General features: G+C 46.1%; 1 protein-coding gene and 1 long non-coding RNA gene across 3 annotated transcripts in view; one reads left to right on the top strand and one right to left on the bottom strand.

The window, feature by feature from the left end:
• GALNT18 (polypeptide N-acetylgalactosaminyltransferase 18) overlaps positions 1-20687 on the bottom strand; it is a 198393-nt gene that overhangs the window by 17897 nt on the left and 159809 nt on the right. For both annotated transcript variants that reach the window (XM_075838158.1, XM_075838157.1), the window contains exons 7-10: positions 11437-11622; positions 9520-9657; positions 4134-4229; positions 130-294 (exon numbers count right to left, since the gene is read on the bottom strand). In XM_075838158.1, coding sequence (XP_075694273.1) covers positions 130-294; positions 4134-4229; positions 9520-9657; positions 11437-11622 — 585 coding nt within the window. The remainder of the gene's footprint in view (positions 1-129; positions 295-4133; positions 4230-9519; positions 9658-11436; positions 11623-20687) is intronic.
• The window catches only part of LOC142661000 (uncharacterized), a 318273-nt gene that overhangs the window by 247094 nt on the left and 50492 nt on the right, over positions 1-20687 (top strand). The window lies entirely within an intron of this gene.

Raw genomic sequence — 20687 nt, 5'->3', positions numbered from 1 at the left:
TATATAAAAACTGTTCATGTTGGACAAACCCTTTAAGGTGTGTGGCAGTCACAAGTCACTTCGTGTATGGGGCCCTTGACTGCCCAATAGGCGGTTGCCTAGATGACATACAGTATGATGGACGGTTACCTGATTAAATTGCCAGTAAAGTTTCATCCTCTTCGCTTTGGCGTAGTTGCATTCGATCAGCCTCGGCCGACTGTTCACGTCCACCAAGCAGCGGTTGTCGTCGTCATCTATTGTCGGGCTTAAGACTCCGACGTGCAGCAGCCGGGAGCTCGTGTAGTAAACGTTCTGCAGATGAGACAATAAGATTTCGGCTTCACTATGCGTAGGATCAGATTGTGAAATAAAGTGTAGTCCTCGTGTAACGAAAAAACTGCAACTTTCTAATAGATTTTCTGTATCAATAGCTTGTGATTTGTGCGGTCAGTGAATGGAAACACGGTCATTGACAGAGGCTGAAACCAGTACAGACCTAATACATCTCAACGCTGAGGGTTTGTTACAATTTTATCCAGTTTAGCCAATCCCATGAGTTTCTCATCTGATTTCCTTCCTGAAAGTTTGATACATTTTACCTGCACTGATACGTTGTAACAAGTCTGAAGTTCAGGCTCACAGAGGATACCTAGAATGGATACAATTATAACAAAACCTCAACTTGAAGTATTTGGTTTGTACTGGTTTTCAACCTCTTAGTCTATATCAATTTTCCAATTCACTGACTGTAAGCAGAGATCTTAATTGTCTGAAAGTTGCAGAATTTTTCATCGTATAATGATTCAGCCTTAATAACACAAGCTTGAACTCCCCCTTTAAGAAATTTGTTTTCATTCTTTTCTGGTTCTTGGAACTTTCTAGACGTCGCGTTCCTGATATTTCCGCTCGTCTCCGGATTTCAGTCACGTCTTTCCTGAGCATCGACTCTCGCCACTTGGGTTGAGTTTATCACCTGACACCCCAACCCCCGCCGCGAGATCCCATCAACCCTGTAACGGATAGAATACAATCTCCGACCCTCTGATTGGCAGGGCTCATTAGACGGGAGTCGGCAGACAGTCTGCAGCACGAATATCAATGACTGCGCTACACGTTGCGTTATTAAAACTGCACCGAGTCGTGGTGTACGAAAAAAAATGTGAAAAAAACGGAGGCTGATTACAACGTTCCATCACTGTCCGATGTTCTTAAAGGGGCACGGGCACTTAGATCGCTCCTCTATATTCTCTGATTGTCAGGGAGCTGCTTAGTGCAGCTTCTTCCCCGGCTGATCCTGAAGATGAACGTCCTCTCCTCCTGACACCTCCCAATTTAGAGGCCTCTCATCTGAGCCGCGTGACCCAATTAAAGCGACGTCTTATCTAGTGAGGCTCTCAGGGATTTATGAACAGCGGGGGCCCTTTAAGGGCGGGTATAGGTCGCGTTGGGCTGTTACTACTAGAAAGTATAACAAGCCAACATGGTGGACTGCGCCTGCTCGTATTTTATAGATTTTAATGGCGGACGCACGGAAAAGCAAAGCAACGCGGAAAATCCACGGGTTATAAAATAAAGTGACGGCAGCAGATTCTGCGGCGTCGTGTTTATCCGGAGATTTTACACTTCCAGGACATAAGATTTTTCGATTTCCGTTCCATAATATGCGATTAATCTGGCGCCATCGATACCGGATTGAAGGAACGTTCGTGTTTTGATCCGTATTTGTGTCTGCGATATTGAAACGCTTCTTCTTTATCGCACTTTTCTTTTCCCTCCATCTTCGGCAGAATTCTTTTTACATAACAGACGGTAAAACCAATCCCGGCGTCCTCGCTCCAGATTATCACGCTCTTTCACCTCGGCGGTGGCTGCTATCGATTGGCCCCCGTTTTATCACATCAGTTACATCTGTATTAAAAATTGATGGATGATTCAAACTGAAGGATGAGACAGCGGCGGGGGCTGCAATACCCAGGACGTACCGGCAACCGTGTATAACATCACGTAATGGCTTATTTAAAGGAGCAGCTCCACTCATACATTGTACCAAAATGGTTAATACTCCAATTAGGAAAAGAGCCCCCCTCTTATAATAATTAGGTATATTATAAGATCAGAGCAGTGTTTTGTTTTTATTACTGCAGTACCGCTCTTCACCACTGACAATGGCAAACTCTTTCCATAGAATCCAATGCAACAGCGCCACCGCCTGATGTCAGACTGAAGAAAAATTAGTCATTTTTGCGAGGGTCATCCAGAAATAGGAGTCGTCTTCTTTTAATCAGGGAGGATAACTCTACAACATACGTATTTTTTTTTTAAGTGATACAATACTTCCCCTTTAAGAAAGAGCTTTTTCTCCATTACAATGGATACTATGTAAGGGATCGTTTCTCGCGTCGTCATATATGCAAAGCTCATTAAGGTGGTTCGTTCGCTCTATCAACCCGTCAATCCTGCAGATTTAAGATGTTGCTGAAAGTTTTCCAATTCAGAACAAACCTCAGACTTTACCCCCCAATGACAGCGACTGAAAGGCGTCCAACCTCCGATTGTTTTCAGATTGACTTTTAGCTCCATATGACTAATCCACGAGAATAAAAGGCTGCGGTTATTTTCATTCGGCTGCAATTATTCAGTTACTTCCATCCGGCGTGCTCCTGTAAATGAATGGGGCCTCAGCGGGGGCAGGGCTTTCACTCAATCTTCTGTTCATGAACCTTCTTAATAAATTTATTGTACACCGGCCGTCACATCGAGACGCTGGCCCTTATACATATGGAGATTCAGCAGGGGGTCCGGCGCTAGCAAATGAAGCGGGAATAAACGTACATATATTGTCAGAATAATCGGATTAATATTGCGACCTGAGCCGAGGACTCGGATGATGAGACGGCTGCCAGACTGTCCCTCCTCTTCTGGTGATGGCAGCGCAGGGACAATCCCGCTTTGAGCTGATCAGTGGAGTCCTGTCTGACAGTCTGGTTGCTAGGGATACATTGTAACAACCAGAGTCTGGTTGCTAGGGATACATTGTAACAACCAGAGTCTAGTTGCTAGGGATACATTGTAACAACCAGAGTCTAGTTGCTAGGGATACATTGTAACAACCAGAGTCTAGTTGCTAGGGATACATTGTAACAACCAGAGTCTAGTTGCTAGGGATACATTGTAACAACCAGAGTCTAGTTGCTAGGGATACATTGTAACAACGAGTCTGGTTGCTAGGGATGCGCTGCCTGACAACCTTTTGAGGAAGTATCTCCTAATACAAATAGTTATACAATAAGTTCTGCAACTTTCTACTTTACTTCGCGAGCAGAGCTTGAAAAATGAATTATAGCAGTCTGTGAATTGAAATGTTCTTGTTTAGATGCTGAAAACCCATCCTGTCAAAATACTTCTCACAGCTGAGGGTTTGTTACAATTGTATCCAGTCTAAACAACCCAATGAGCTAAACACATCAGCAGGACTGCCTACACATACATTGTAACAAATGCTTTTGATAAAAAAAATCCCATTTTGTGTATAGAATTCCTATGCAAAACTGTGTTTCCATGGTAACAGACTACAAACAGATCTTGTGTGTAGTCTGATCCTGCAGTCAAGTGTTACTCCTTTTCCACTTTCTGTAGGTTATCAAGAAGAGAAGGCAGGGGGAGTAACACAGGGTTTGATTGAAGTCTGTAACCATGGAGACACATAGGACTCCACAGGAGCTGAAGACCCAAAACGGGAGATGTTTAAAAAAAGATTTGCAGAGTTGTTTCATTTCCTACATTAGATGCTTTTGAGCAGAAAAAATCTACCGAGAAACTGAATAGAACAATCTGACCTGGAAATACGTAGTTCCTATAAGTCAATAAACCGCTCCCTGTAATACAGGAGTCTCTATTCTTATCCTTTCTGACGGCGCCGTATGTGCCACTGTATGGGCACATCATATAGGCAGCTGCTAAGATGCCCAGGGAAAGAAAGGGGCCCCACCTCGTGTCTCCTACCCCAGGAGCAGTGTGGAGCTGGACACTCTTCACAGGTCCCATAAGGGTAGCAAAAAAGGAGAGGGGGAAACACTGCCCCCGCAGGGCATCCGGCAGCATTACAAGTGAGGTTGTACCAGAACGGTAAAAAATGAAGCTTATAAACCAACCTGTGGAGTGAGTCCGTGGCAGATGTACAAGATGGGGATGTTGTCCGTGTCCGGCCCCTGGTCAAGGCACAGATCTGTCTTCAGGGAGTTCTGCAGCTACAAAACAAAAAAATAATAATAAAGGTGAAATCTCATCATTGTAAACCTGTGACTATAATCACGTTCCTAAAAAACGCAGCTGACCGCATGTATCTACTGCGCAAAATGTAAATCGCCAATCTCCGCATATCAATCGTTCTTGGTCAATTACATAGAAATATAACCGATCCTGTTCAGTTACATTATTATAAAGTAGGATGGAGACGACTTTCCAAAATTACCGCCAGGGTCACAAGAAAGCGTCCGCGTGAAATGTCGCTTCCGGTATATAGCGATACAGCACTACCAGCCGATAATTCATATACGCGAGGGGCGTGGGCGTCTTTAGTGGTTTACTATATTTATTATATCGCTACATTCACGTGCGGTTTTATATTATTACTACGAGGATCTTATTTCAGATACATTGTTGCGATTATAGGTTTCGTTTTCTTATAACCACAAAATAGAAAACACTACGGCCCAGTTCACACAGAGTATTTTTGGCGCTGATAAGGACACGGGAACCGCGTCTGAATTGGCGCACAAACGCGTCAAACTGCCTCCCATTGATTTTGATGAGCGGTGGAGGAGTTTTGTTTTTCCACGGCAGCTTTTAGCCGCTCAAGGGGGAAAAAAAGTGGCATGTTCTTTCTTGCCGGGGGTTACGCCTCTGACCTCCCAATGAAATCAATGGGAGGCAAAGAAAAGCGTTTTCCACAGCGTTTTTTCCCATGGCGCTTAATGGCCGCGGGCGAAAAACGCAGCAAGAAAGTGAAAGCAAGTTAAAATTCCTGATGGAATTGTGAAGCAGATTTTTTTTTTTTTTCTACCTGCAAAATCCTCCATGTGAGGCCCCGTGCCCACAACCATAAAAATCGTCCGTAACTGCGAACCGCAATTACGGACTCATTCCCTTCTATTGTTCCCGGATACCTTCCCGAAAGATAGGATATGTACTTTGTATGGGAGCACGGGCCAAAAAAGCGGGCAGCTATCCGCGGCCGCCCGTGCCCGCAATCGCGGCCCGTGATTACCGGCACGGCAGTGAGCGTGTGGCCTGTGCAGAGCCTTAGTCTAAGGTCCGGTTCACAGTTCTTTGCAGGCAGAAAAAAAAATCTGCCTCTGAATTCCCTCAGGAGATTTTGGACGGCCTTTTTTGCATTTCCGTGTTTTTTGCAGCATTTTTTGCCTGCGCCCATTGAAGCTTCTGTAAGGACCGCGGGCAAAAGCTATTAGCGAAACGCGCGTCGGGGCGCACTTCTACGCCTTGGGTCACACTAACTTCCTCAACATGGGTAAGTGCATGGGTTAGACCTATTCGGGTTTTATGCCGTTTTTTTCAAAAACACTAGTCATCTTAAGTAAATACAGACTTATACCTTTTAACTCTTCATATTCCTTTGGGCTTTTTTGTACCACCTGTACTTGAAATAATTAATATAGATGCGCCTTGTGCTGGAGGAACATTGAATTTAATAAATCTTTTATATATTATATGAAAAAAATATATATTAATATACTCTGTTCAATGTATGTATTGGTGATCCAGACAAGGATTTATTTTAGATTCTCCGTTTTTGTAATTTTATGTATTTGATGTCATTAATAAAGATGTTTAAAAAAAAATTTTCATACTTTGATATGTGTGGACTCATTTTTTTTCTCTAGTTTATAATATTTATTGTTAGTCTTTATCTCTAATTATTTATATGGGTGGTTGAGATTTGTCTCCCACCTTGATGCTTATATGTCCTGCGAGACTTCGTGTCTAATATAACGGTGAAATAGACCATCAGAATCAATAGACAGAACTGGCAAGGTAACCACAAAAATAATAGAATAGAAGTTGACAGGCCATGCAGATATACAATGGGGTAAAGAGTAGCGATGTGCCAGGAGCCCACTTACACCCAACGCGTTTCGCTACCAGGCTTCGTCAGGGGGAAAAGGATGGAATCAACAGGGGCGATTTATTGGTCATTTTGTGCTGATTTCAGACTTTTTCACGTCAAAATCAGCGCAAAAAAAAACCTGTATGAATTGACCCTAAAACGTTGACATCTTGGAGTCTCGAGTGTTACTTTTATTTTTTGGGATTATTCGGTAACTACCGGCGCACTCGTCCTCACACCGACACAACCAGTGCGATACCCCCCCCCCCCCAAATTCTTAATTATATTTTCTGGACCTATTTTGTTAAACGTGAGCGCGGTCTCCGTCTTCTAGTCAGTCATTGGTGGAGGAATCTTTCCATTTAGTAAGATCGCGCCGGGTCTGCGCTGCACAATCAGCACCAGGGTCACGTAGACGTGCGGATTACAGGGTCTGCTGATTCCGCCGCCGCCACCGCCGTCTTCACATTGGCATAAAATGACATATTAATCAAAGACAAAGTGGACTGAGAAATTGGATCTGCTCCTCCAAGCAAAGAAAAGATATTTATTGTCCCATCTGATTAACAAACTCATTGTGACTTTAATGTGAAACGTAATTGCCGCGCGCCCGGCTCGGAGATGGGGGTTTAGCGGCTGCCTGGCTGGGACTGGTCTGAAATGACATTTTAACCTTGTCCCGTGACTGTGGCCGAAGAGAACGGGGATTGGAGATGATGGGTTATGAGAAAATTAGGTGGCCGGGGGGGGGGGCCCAACTTCTCTATGTACACTTGAGTTGTGTAAATCCACCACGTCTTGGCTTTATGAGCCTCCTAGATATTGTGCAGTTTAGATTCCCCCCATTTAGCATTGTGCCGGTTCAATTAAGATAACGAGCAATGGATGTGAAGGAAAAGCAGGCGGCAACGGGATTAAGTCTGAACGTGATGGGAACCTCCCTGAGAACTAGCTAGGGGTGGGCTATATTCAAAAGGCGAGTTTCCTGGTTTGTGAATAGAATGCCTAGACTTCAGTGAAGACTGACACATAAGCGGTTAAGTTGGACAGAATAGCTGGGGTGGTGGGAGAACTTATCTACTCTAATAATGTAAATCTCTACCATTCACGGTCTGGAAAGTTGGATAACCGACCCCAATGGGCTCTGTTATGTTTGCCATAAGGAACTCGACAGAAGAGCCATCTAGACATTCGCAACCAAATTGCTCTGACGGATCGAAAATGAAAAATGAAACAACTTTGAAAATCCTTTTCATCACAAATTTCTCACCGCTTTGCAAATTTGTGCGTCTCCATAGTAACAGACTACAAACAAACCCTATGTAGCCGGATCCTGCACTCCTAGTGTCTTCCATCCGCCTCCTACTTCTTGACACAAAGCAGAAGGACATTTTTAATGAAGACAATTTGCAAAGTCGCTTCGTTCGTCATTTCAGATGCATCAAAACAATAAAAAAAAAAGTGGTTTGCAACAGAGTCAACTCCGAAATTGGCCGCAGAGTAAATCTCCAGTCTGTATAGAGTAACCGGCCGCTTTCTGCAATTTTCCCATTGATCCTGGTTGCCGGGTTGTAGAAAGTTCACGACTATAAAATATAGCAGCGAGAGCGGAGTACGGCGCGGGGGGATTAAAGCCGCAGATTAGAAATAAACCTTCTGTTTGTAAAACGAGGATCTGGCTCTGTCACGCGTTTGGGGTTCTCGTCCTTAAAGGGGAACGGTCACCAGCTTGTCACCTATTAAACCAGCAATACCTGGTGGAAGTCGGTGAAAAATCACTTTCATGTAACCTGTAATCTTCTTAGTCGGCTCCGTTCCTTTAATATTGTTTTTTTGTGTTCCCGCGCCGTATGCTAATGAGCAGAAGTCATATCATCATTCCTCGAGCCTCAGAGTTAGCCCCGCCTCCTTACTTTTGATTGACAGCTCCTCGCCTCCCCCAGCACACACGGAATCCCGCACTTGCGCATTGATGTCCTGTTCTGGGGTGTGCGCACAAAGACACCAGATTATTGCCATAAAAGGCGCTAAATGTTTGCAGACCGTTATTTGCGGTCGGGGGAGGAGTTTGAGAGGGGATAACGGCAATGAACATTTGACTGCAGCGGCCGGCGGGGGCGGAGTAGAGTTCAATGGGTGAAACGCTGGTGACAGGTTTCCTTTAAGAGTCAGATTTCTTTTAAATGCAGTGTACAGTCATGTGACGGATGAGATACAGTAACATATTGCAAGTCCACGCTATGGAGGTCATGTGACTGATCATTAAAGGGGAATTACACCTTATTTTCGACACCTCATAGGGCGTTGTTAGGGAACATTAGCGGGGTGAAGCTTTCACACCCCTCCTCTGCTGCTTGGAAATTTCCCACACTGGCTGTGAATCTGAGGGTCTGCAGCCGCAGCGTCCGTATACCTTTAATTCCCTCCACATAGAACATTGTATAAACGGTTGTTACAATGCGACTTTGCTTTATTTATAGCACAACATTGGACAGCGCAGTCTGCTCTGCTGCAGCCATAATAAGAAGCAGGGAAATCAATCTGCCCAATCCACTCTCTGCCCCATCCACCATAAAACGCAAACACATTACGGAAAATACGCAGAACGTGAATTGGGCGAACTGATTGGATCGTCTCCAGTGACTGGTTCCCTTTAAGAAGCTTTCCAGTTTAATGTGTAATCATTGTATAATGAAAAGTTCTCCAACTTTCTAATGTTACTTGAGAAATGTTATAATAAAGTACAAGTTCTCTGCTTGCTGTAAGTGAATAGGAACCGGAGGATGAAAAGCGAACCTAATAATTCTTACAGCTGGGGGTTTGTTACATATTTAAAGGGGTTGCCCAGTTTTAGAAATGGCGGCTTTCTTCAAAAACAGAGCCACACCTGTCCATGGGTTGTGTCTTTTATTGCAGCTCGGCTCTATTAAAGTGAATGAAGTGGAGGTGCAGTACCACATAAAAGCTGTGGACAGGAGTGGCGCTGTTTTTAGAAAGCTGCAATTGCTAATCCTGGACAATCCTCTAAATGTATTATCAGCTGTCCTGAAAGTTTGCTACAATGTGTCAGTCTGGAGTTCAGGCTGATCAGCTCACTGAGGATTGTCTAGCCTGGATGCAAATGTAGCAAACTCGCAGCAGTAAGTAGTATCAGGTCTGTGCAAGGTTTCAGCATTTGGATATGAACAAGAACGTAACCATTCACTGATGGGAAGCAGAGATCTTAAAAACGGTGAGCAATTAAAACAAATTCTATTAGAAAGTTGCAGAAGTGTTCGTTATTCAATGATTAGGCTTTATCTACATTAGACTGGACACCGGCCCTTTAAATCTTCCAGAAACTATTCTAATACAGAGAAGAGCGTGTCCTCCTTGCTGCGATCAGTAGCGCTCTAGAGTCGGACGCCACTCACCACGCCGTAGGCGATGTTGTCAGAGTAGGTTCTCATTTCCGGATACACTGTGACGAGATACCACCGAAAGGTCTTACACTGCAGCCGCTTCCTCAGGGCTTTCCTCTCCGAAATGTCACCTATGTCAATGCCGGGGTCCTGCGGGAGAGAGAAAGCGGGAGAAATGAATGCGTCAGTCCCTCGTCCAGCGGCCGCGATGATCATCAGCGATCAGAGGTGATTGGATGTGACCGGTGCCGCTATAACGGAACCTCAGCAAAGGGAGAAGATTGATAGGAGGCGCATTGTTACCAACGCGAATCACACTGCGGTCACCGGGGGCCGGGAGAATTGCTGAGAACGGTAGAATAGCGCTTACCAATCACCGTGTCGCCAATGTCTGGCGCTAAAGCTCCGCTGACACAACCGTACATTTACAGCGGTATGTAGGAAGGGGTTAATGAACCTAAAGTCCTGGTCTACCCCTTTAAATCTTAAGTTACTTTTTTGAGGAAAATGTACTACAAATGGCTGGTCTTGTAGTGCATTGTGGGTATTTTGCGCTTGGTAGATGGATTCTGCCGCATTACCAGTTCATAAATAATGTATACAGCACCCGCCGGTTTAATAAATTGGCCCTTTCCCTTTAAGAAAACCCCAGTTTAGCAAATAACGACATCTCTTAAAAGATAAACGGGAACAATGCGGCCGATTCCCATCATTCTGCGGCCGGGGGAAGGGGGGAATAAATCTGGGATAGGACGGCGTCTGTTTTACTCGTCTTGATGTATGGTTCCGTTTAGCCGGTCGCAGTTACGGGGGAGATGGATGTTTATTCCGGTGGAGAGAGGTGCGATATGCTAATATCCTCATTAGATGCACATTCTTTATGTATTGCGGGGGAAGGGGAGCTGCGCTCTAGGAAAGCGTAAAATCCTTAAAGAGACCCTGTCACCTGGTGACCCAACAACGAGTGGGCGCGGGATTATCCGAAAGTGCCCATAAAAGACGGCAGAATATCTCGCCAGATACGCCGCTCTAATACGCCATTAACATCCACCCAGAAGGTAAAAAGAAACCGGCTCCGTAGCGCAGTACAAGAAGCTGCTCTCAATGTGCTGAGAAGCTGCTTGAAACGACAGCATCTGCGGCGCCCCCTCATCCCGGCTGCTGCTTTTCTACGAGGTTTCTGGTGAGTAATCGGCACACGAGACTAGTGAAGAAATCTTGCGGTCGGTACGTCAGATGCTGCTGCGTGACTGACGCGTTTCGATACTGGACTGATTTCAGGACCTCAACAAAGAAGTTTTTGTGGCGTTCTTGGGATTTGATGCTCACTGATGTAGCAGTGCCCAGTGCGGCAGCCCCGAGATTCTTCTCTAGTCTCATATATGCGGACCGCTCCGAAATCTGAGGAAGCAATCCCCAAACCTAAAGCCTGCCGCCCCCTCCCCAAGTTACCTACTCGAACGCCCATCATCCAGGACTGCGTCCCAACCACATCCAGAAGTGTCGGTAGCCTTAGTTGGTAGCAAACAATATGGCGTCTCCTCTGCGGCCCCCGGCTGTCCCCTCTGCAGCCACCGGCCATCAGGTGAGTGCCCCAAAAATAGCAGAAACCCCTCTCATTATCACCATACATTGTAGGGGGAATCCATGAAGTTATTTTGGGGTCAATAGGAAAAGCGGGCACCCCACACAGGAGCACCATCACAGTCAAGTCATGCGCCCCCTCCCCTCTACAATGTATGGGAAGGCAACAAGCTCTGTGCCCTCCAGTCCTGGCAGTTGGGGTGCGGAGACTTGATCCTGCACCAGTAGGTGGCGCCATTCTGGATCCCCTCTGTTTTACATGCACTTCCCTGGCGGATCTCCTAGGGTTTCCCTGATCGGATGACGGTCAGTTTTTGGCGTCACATTTACTGGTGGGCATCTTACCTCTTGTGGTATATTCCAAGCCATGTACACGTGACTCTTAAACTCGTCCATCCAGACTTCAGCCACCCGCAGGGCGTTCCTCCGGACGTGGGCCGTGAGGTCCTCGGTGTACGGCTTGTGGGCCCTTTCTATATGAGCTATTCTTGAGCAGGGTAGAACCTCGACGCTGCCCCCACACTGCCACACCTGGAAATACACAACAAATGACCGATTTATCAAGAAATCCTCATAATGCATGACTCTTCCCTGAGATAAGCGGTGCCATATGTGTCTGGCGCCACTTATCCAACTCGTTCTATAGAAATATCATGGCCGGTCTGGAGATGCCTGTGGTCTGTAAATCTGATGAATGGAGTGATGAAAGCTGAAGTAATAGATCGGAGGGTTGTGGTGCCGCCCGGCTCGTCAATACTCAATGCTAGTAGACTTCTTTTTTCTATCCCTGCTCATTGACATATACGGAACCGTTGTTGGCATTGATATGTTAATCACACAAAAAAACGGCAGATAGCCTGCTTACTGATGGTTTTTGGTGGCATCATCATTGAGATGTATACCCAGGGTAATTGATTGGTAAATGAGACAATTTGGACGTTTTGTGCTGAGCTGTACTTTGCTAAATTATAAGATCCATCAACAGCTTCAGGTAACCTGCTTGTTGACTGTTTCCAGGAAGCGGAAAAAAAAATATCTACATTGCAAATGCAAAAAACGACAGCTTAAGAGAACAAGCAAAACCGCAGTGAAACGACATGACGCAGGGGTCGGATTTTACATTTGCCGGCAGAGACCAGATCTCAATCATTGGGAATGTGCGCGGCGCGGCTGGAGGATGAGCGCAATGTGTCAGGAGGAATAGAACAATCTGTTTGTAGGATGACGACATCCCGGGTGAGGGAATTCATCTTCGTCTTTGCTGGATCCTCGCTGTGCGGACACGTCTGGCAAAAAGAAAAGCGTTTAAATAAATACTGCGTGCGTACGGTCACCCCCCGTCGCGCCCCAACTTATCGGAGAATTGAATGACAATATTGATCACTGGCAAAGACGAAAATCCTATTTAATTCCGTCACCCGTGCGGCCGTCCTCCGGATTCACATTACAATACAAAGAAAACAAATTATACCTTCATTACCATCTGCTACGTCAATTATTTCTGCTCTACCCCGGCGCTGGCGAGGGGGCGGCTGACAGATTGGCGCGCGCCATTGTGTCCAGTGTTGGTTATTACAGGGTTCGTGTTCAGAGCAAATAATTGGGTTTCATTCTGCAGAACATAAGGATCTGGGTGACGATCCCGTGATTGTTTGGGTGCAGGGCTATTTAAAGGAGAACGCCTCTTTAAAAAGATTTCCCACAATTCTACATTTTGGGTTCATTCTCACACGGCAGATTTGTTGCATTTCTGCAATTAAAATCTGTTCCATCCACGTGAATGTTTCTGCAGCAGGTGTGTGAATTCTGCAGCAAATCTGCTGCATGTGAACACGTCCTTATTGTGAAATCCCTCGCTGGAGTTCCTTGTAACTATATTTGTAGCCGCAGTATCGCCGCCGCCCCCCCCCCCCCAAACTGCGCCCAGTGCAAGATACACGTAAACAACGTGTGCAGAGCGGTCTGAAAACTGCGGCTCTCCAGCTTTTAAACGACAAGTCCCGGCATGCTCTGGAAGCTGCAGACCGTGTGGACACGTTGGGAAGCGTGTTTGTAGTCTGTAACCACGGAGACACACAGGTCTGCATAGGAGCTGTATACACAAATCCAAGGCTTCTTGCAAAGTTTTGTTCTTTTCATGCCTTGTAGTAATGGGAAAAACGTGGTTGCAAAAGTATTCATCCCCTTTAAGGCCCCAGAAGAACGAGATCTACTTGGTAAAAGATTTTTTTTTTTTGCTTCGGAGGTTACTGAGCCGTAATGCAGAATTAGGAATTGCCTTTCTATTTTTTTTTCTTCTTAAATTGTTAAAATGGCGCAATTCCTCACGCCACTTTATTACGTGACCGCTATATAAGAGGCTGGAGTTGGGGGTCATGGAGGGAGACGTGTTCTTCTGGGGGTCCCTGGTGTTCAGCGCAGTCATGAATAGTTCACAGCTGTCTCCAGTATGAAGGACTCCTGTTCCAGAACAGGCCGGGAGCCATCTGCGCGGTGGGAAGGCTGCCATGTTCACGGATAATATGGCGAGTGGGCAGAGCGCGGATACATCTACAGATCGTAATGTGAGAATAAATATCACTATGAGAAGCTGGAGACAGACTGTCAAATACTGAGCTACTCTCTGACGATTAGATTGTCAGCTCTTGTGCATAAAGTACTGAATAGAAAAGGCTACAAAGAGCTACTGTATCTAATCCTATCATGTGTGATCCTGCCTGCTGAGCTGTGTATCTAATCCTATCATGTGTGATACTGTCTGCTGAGCTGTGCATCTAATCCTGTCATGTGTGATACTGTCTGCTGAGCCCTGTATCTAATCCAATCATGTGTGATACTGTCTGCTGAGCCCTGTATCTAATCCTATCATGTGTGATACTGTCTGCGGAGCTATGTATCTAATCCTATCATTTGTGATACTGTCTGCTCAGCTGTGTATCTAATCCTATCATTTGTGATACTGTCTGCTGAGCTGTGTATCTAATCCTATCATTTGTGATACTGTCTGCTGAGCTGTGTATCTAATCCTATCATGTGTGATCCTGCCTGCTGAGCTGTGTATCTAATCCTATCATGTGTGATACTGCCTGCTGAGCTGTGCATCTAATCCTGTCATGTGTGATACTGTCTGCTGAGCCCTGTATCTAATCCAATCATGTGTGATACTGTCTGCTGAGCCCTGTATCTAATCCTATCATGTGTGATACTGTCTGCGGAGCTATGTATCTAATCCTATCATTTGTGATACTGTCTGCTCAGCTGTGTATCTAATCCTATCATTTGTGATACTGTCTGCTGAGCTGTGTATCTAATCCTATCATGTGTGATACTGTCTGCTGAGCTGTGTATCTAATCCTATCATGTGTGATACTGTCTGCGTCTGCTGAGCTGTGTATCTAATCCTATCATTTGTGATACTGTCTGCTGAGCTGTGTATCTAATCCTATCATGTGTGATACGGTCTGCTGAGCTATGTATCTAATCCTATCATGTGTGATACTGTCTGCGGAGCTGTGTATCTGATACATTGTGTGATACTGTAATCTGATCTGATGTATCTAAGCCTACGGTGTGTGTGTGTGTGATACGGTCTCATGATATATAATCTCCAGGGACGCTGTGCTAGGGGCTCTTTCAGACTAGTATAATACTGGTCCGTGTGCGGTGCGTTGAAAGAACGGACGACACACGGACTCGTTGATTTCACTGGGGCTATTCAGACAGACGTGAGTTTTCAGGCAGCGAGTATCTGCGTGAAACTCGCCACGTGTCCTATATTGCTGCGGTTTTGTGCGCCTAATCGCCCATTGATGTCTATGGGTGCGTGAAAACCACGGACAGCACAAGGATGACATGCGTGTTTCACGCATCAGTTACAAAGAAACGGAGAAAATGTCACACGTAAAGCACACGGATGCCGAACGCAGCGCGCACCAAATGTAGGAAAAACGCTGCATTTTTTATCTGACGCGCTTGTCTGACTGTAGCCTGAATGTCATCTGCTTTGATTATAATCTGGCGACCGGGATCTGCTGGCAGTAATAGAAGAGGGTGTTAATATATTAACAGCCGTGGATCTGTCATTTATTGACCTGGTGATCGCGTGATCGTCATCAGTATAAGACGTAGGATCTTTAAGTAACGGTGAACGGGACTGAATCTGTCACTCACCAATCAGAGAACAGCTAAATGACGACGTTTTGACCGCACAGAGGCTTTATCCTGTAGTCTACTCTAATCACATCCAGAGCTGTAGGCACAATTCTGCTGGCGACCTTTTCTGGGCACGTTCTGTGACCCGAACCAGCAGGGAGAAGCAGATGTAAGCGAAGACAAAAATCAGCGGCTGTAAGTGCAGCTCTGGATGTGACTGGAGCACAGGACACAACGTAAGTAAAGCAAAGGATTTGTAAAGTACTTCACCTCAAGGCCATGTTCACACGCTAAGCAAAAAACGGCTGTAAATACGGAGCTTTTCAAGGGCAAACCGCCCCTGATTTTCAGCCGTTTTTGATCCGTGTTTGGAGCGGTTTTTCTATTGACACAATGAAAACCGGCTTCAAAAACAGCTCAAGACGTGACAATCACTCCTTTTTTACGTTTATTTATGCGAGCGTTCTTAAAAATGGCCGCGTAAAATACACCCTGTGGGAACTAAACGCTGTTTTTCTCATTGAAATCAATGGGCAGATGTTTGGAGGCGTTCAGCCCCCCCCCCCCCGTCCCCCCGTATTCAGCCGCAAAATGGCTGAAAATAGTCTGTGTGAACATCCCCTAAACTGTAGAGTAACGAGTAACGCTCACCAGGGGAGCTGAACGCTGAGCAGTTTTGTCATATTTGGGCACTATCGATTCTCAATTTGTCGCCTGTTTCGGGCAATTCGCGCTGCTCCGCCCCGCACGGCGTGTAACATATTATTGTTCAACAGGAAAAAAAAAAAACGTGATGATGGACTTGTGTAGACGGCCGCGCTGCTGCTTATCCGGAGGATTTTATGTTGTCGAAGTGTCGTCCAGAACGCGGCCTTTATTGCGCTCATTCGTATTTTCCTGTTTTGATGTCCGATCGTTATACGAAAAGAATGAGCGTTTTCATTATGGGATAAACCGATAAACCCGGGCGGCAGCGCGTCGCACATCAGAACTGGCTGCTCTTACCGCAGATTTACAAGGTGGATGGAGGGACGGCGACATACACTCCACGCCAGAAGCCGTAATTCCTCTTGTACAGTAATTGTTTCCAGCAGAATCTGCCAACCCCGGTTTCCTGGCACAGCTTCCTAGGGGCGGCCATGCCTGTACGGGTACAACGTCGCTGGCTGGTACCAAAACAAGGGGTGGGGGCCATTACACAGATACAGGAGAATTTACACCTTCATTGAACAAAAGCTTAGACCGCGCCATAGATTATTATAGATCGATAATGATCGCAGGTCTTGTGAAATTGATACCATTTGTTTTGTTTTTTTGTATGATCCCAACAATCCCATGCACTGAAGACCCCCCCCTATATGAACATAGAGACCCTGGTAATCCAAATCTTCCTGGTTTACAAATAGAATGCTAATCCACAGTGTAGACTGACACACAGATAAGAGGAGCTGTACCTAGAGAAATGCTCGGGTGCAGTTCACACTATGATAAAGATTTACATGGTTTGCCGCTTATAAGTGAGAAGTTTTGCAACTTTCAATACTAATTCAGTTCACCATAATTTTCATGATCTCTGCTCAATGTCAGTGAATAGAAATAGTCTTGTTTACATCCAAAGTCTAAAAACCTGTACAGACCTAATACTTCTCACAGCTGAGGGGTTGTTTCAATGCATCTGTTTAGACAATCCAGAACTTTAGACTGATACATTTCACCCACATTGTATCAAATTATTATGGCAGGAGAGATTTGTGCCGCTGATGTGTTTAGGACGGTCGTGGTCGGCATTTCCTCAGCGCTTTACATTTTAATACAATCTGCTATTCCTTGTAACGGGAAATAAGATTTAGTGTCCCTTTAATTCTATGAATTGGCTATAGAACGAGTGGAGCTGCAGTCCTATGTAAAAGTGCAGAAAGCTCGGCACTATTCATGATATCACATGCATGACTCTGCTACATCCTACCGACTCGGCACTGCTTCATTACTGTAGAGTTCCTGGGATCCTCTAACTATGGCGTCCAGTGAGTGCTTCATGATGAACATGCGGGTGCTGCGATGATCTGAGTGGATTGAGTTTTCGGGGACGTGGATCAAGGACTCGGCGAGTGACCTTCACGCACTTGGACGCAACGTTTCTGAATCCATCTGCAAATGATTCACCTCCAGGGAAGCCGCGGCGTTGATTGATAGACCAGTCCACCGGGCCAACTGCACAGAGCGTCTACCTGGACTGACCTTGAGGAAGAACCTGACCATGGGGCCGGGGGAAGGTAAAATCTCATCACCCTGATACTCCTCTCCACATACACAAAAAAAACGGGCACAATCACACCCACTAAATGTGGGTGTGATTGGGGGTGAAGACTCTCTAATGCAGTGATGAGAGGATGATGAGGGTGATATTACCCCTGCTCAGTACTGCTATATTCCAGCTTCTGGGCTTTCATCTTTTTGGACAGTATTAGATGGTGACAAGTTTAAGGAAGTGTCTTAAAGGGCACCCGCAGCCAAACATGAAGCCTCTCCTAGGCTCTTTATAGGAGGTCACTGTAAGCTCAGCGGTTTGTGCTCTGGACTTTTCCAGCCTCCAATTTCTGGGACAAGATATAGCCGACTCCTCTACATTTTCATCCATATTAGCACTCGTGGAGTTGCTGTTTCTGTCACTTGGTCACCCAGTCTCCTCCCGCTCCCCTCTCTCAGCTCAGACAACGCTCCTAATACTATGACTGCAGACACTGCGCCTGATTGAATCTTGCAAAAAGTTTCAACGGTGATCTCCATGAGGGAGGAAGTAGCTAACTTCTTCTAATACTTGGGTTTCTTAACTAAGCTATAACTGCCTGAAAAGAAAGATGGGGCCTGGGATTTATAACCAACAGATGGAGCAGCTTTATTGTCCTCCCGGAGACACAGACCCGGAACAGTTTTTGTTCACGGCTCTTGCAGTACATTTAAAAACAAAACCAGAAACTTTCTCCTCTGTTACTTTGTGTCATGTTTAGATTTCTGAATAATTTAAATGCTGTAACGTAACAGATGGTCCAACGCAAGACAAGTGTTCTGTCCCGGAGAGGCGCTCGCTGTGTGTACGGAATATTTAATCATCTCCAACAGAAAGACGACGTGCGATCAAATGTAAGGAGCGATGTTAACGAGCAGTAAATCAGCGGCGAGGGCTGAGCAGGTGTTACCATCAGTAATCCGGACGCACGCGCCGGCGCTGCAGCGCGATAAGTACAGTCCCGCCGCGTGACAAGCAAAGTGCGGCCGAGTCCCCGAACTGCAGCATATGTGGAGCCGGAAGATGACAGCTGCTGATCACGTCGTTAGAATCCGGCGCGGCTCCGGTAACCGCTAGATTTCAATTTTCTCTTACAACTCCTGGGAGGACGATGGGGGTTGTCATTAGCGTGATTTCCCTTATGATTACACGCTCCTGCGTGCTGAACGCTAAGTAATGTTTCCTATTGATCGGCGATGTCAAGTATAAAACACATCGCGGCTTCTGCATCAAACAAACGTACGAGGGAAACGATGGCGCTCCAAACGCACGCTGGATTTCTAAACATGCCGCGCCATTTTGCTTTCTCAAATGCGGTGAAATAAAAGGGGTGCGGTTAGGGTGAAGACATTATAATACATGAATCTGTTACTCCGGTTGTTTACGTGAAAAAAAAAAAAAAAAAGACGCAAATATATGGCAGAAGGATCCGCTAAGATCACAGGACGCAGGTTTACACCCGGAACAAGATTATGAAATGTCACTCGTCATTTATAGGCCGGAAACGGGTCATGCAAGTGACGACCCCCGCGGGACGGGCGATAACTGGTTACTCCTTAAAGGGGCAGTCCACTTTTGCACAAACCCCTTTTTTGATAAGGGAAGTCCTTGTAAATGATCCCCCTCCGCTCAGCATCTCCTAGAACAGCTCTATTGGACTTGTGAATAGTAACAGACCCTGCCCCTCCCCCATCTGGACCTTATACAACCAATCATGCTGCCCTATCTGCTCGGAGCCGGTGATTATCGAGAAACTACCTGTGCCAGGACCCTGGGAATCAGAGACCATTCATTCAACTGTATCCAGTCCAGACAACCCCCTGTGGACTCCACACTGATGCATTTTACCTGCACTGATACATTGTAACAAATGATTGGAACAGGAAAGATTTGTGCTGCTGCCTTTACCTCGCAGAGACTTGTCTAGACTGGATACATAGTAACAAACCCTCAGCTTGGAGCAGGATTAGGTTATGGCCCATTTCACACTGCGTTTTAGCTCTACGTTTAATGTGTACGTCGGGAAAGCTCTTTGCTGGTTTCCCCTCCTCCTCCAGCACAGGGGGCGGTGTGGAGGTGCCGCGGCGCCGCTCTTCTCTCACCCCGAGGACACTGGCTTCTGCGTACAAAGGCTGCGGGTGAGAGACGAGGGGAGCTGCGATACCTCTACATATCTGGCTCCTGTGCTGGGTAATGTACTGTACAGCCTGCGGGGGAAGCGTTCTGACCGGGGTCTCCGCCATTGTAATACTCCTGACGTCACAGTGACGTCAGGCGCTCCCCCGGGGACTGTGCTTCAAGTAGCGCTCTGTGCAGGGGGGTTCAGGGACATATCCCACCGTATACCGCTGACAGAAGGTCCACAACACAGTGTGAAAAAGGACGAAGAGGTTTCAGACTCTGAATGGGGATATGTTTTTTATACACTGACAGCAAGCAGAAGGAATTAAAACAAAAACGAGAAAGTATATACATAAAGAATTGTAGGAATGAATTTGGGGTCCCCCAAGTCTTGCCCTTGAGTCTGCCTGAGCCTGTGCCGGGACTTACATGATCATAGTGGCGATTTATATAATTAAAAAGATCAGCGCGATGTAGAGCGTGCGTCGCGGTCCTGTGAGTTCTCCGGGTTATCTGCCGCGTGCCCGTCCTCTATTATCAGCCGCGCAAGTAACACAGGATTCTGAAGACGGCCGAGGATTGATCTCCAGACGATGCAGAACTCAAAGGGAAGGACAACGAGGAGCAGAGTAAGGGACCGGGCACGGGTACCAATGACAATATTTCACCGCAACAGCCAGATTATTAAGATGATTATTTGGGGGGGGGGGGGGCTATTTAACACAAGTATATTATTGCTAAAACCCTTGAGGATGTGTTATGTGTCCGGCTGCAGTTGTATTGTTCCTATTGACACCCAAGTATTAGGAGAAGTTAGCTACTTCCTCCTCCCCGAAGGTAACATTGAACAACACTTCCCATCATTCCTTGCTTCTCGACCTGACTAAAAATCCCAAATGCAAAACCTTGTAACCTCGACTATAAATAAGGGTGGGGTCTCTGCTCTGACATATCCCTGATACCAGATCAAGCATGACCCTGCTCAGTGGGTGGGATGGAGGGGAATGGGGGTCTCTCACCATGACTGACTTTCAGG

Source organism: Rhinoderma darwinii, chromosome 9, assembly GCF_050947455.1.
Source record: "Rhinoderma darwinii isolate aRhiDar2 chromosome 9, aRhiDar2.hap1, whole genome shotgun sequence".
NCBI lineage: Eukaryota > Metazoa > Chordata > Amphibia > Anura > Rhinodermatidae > Rhinoderma > Rhinoderma darwinii.
This window is presented reverse-complemented; position numbering and strand designations above follow the sequence as displayed.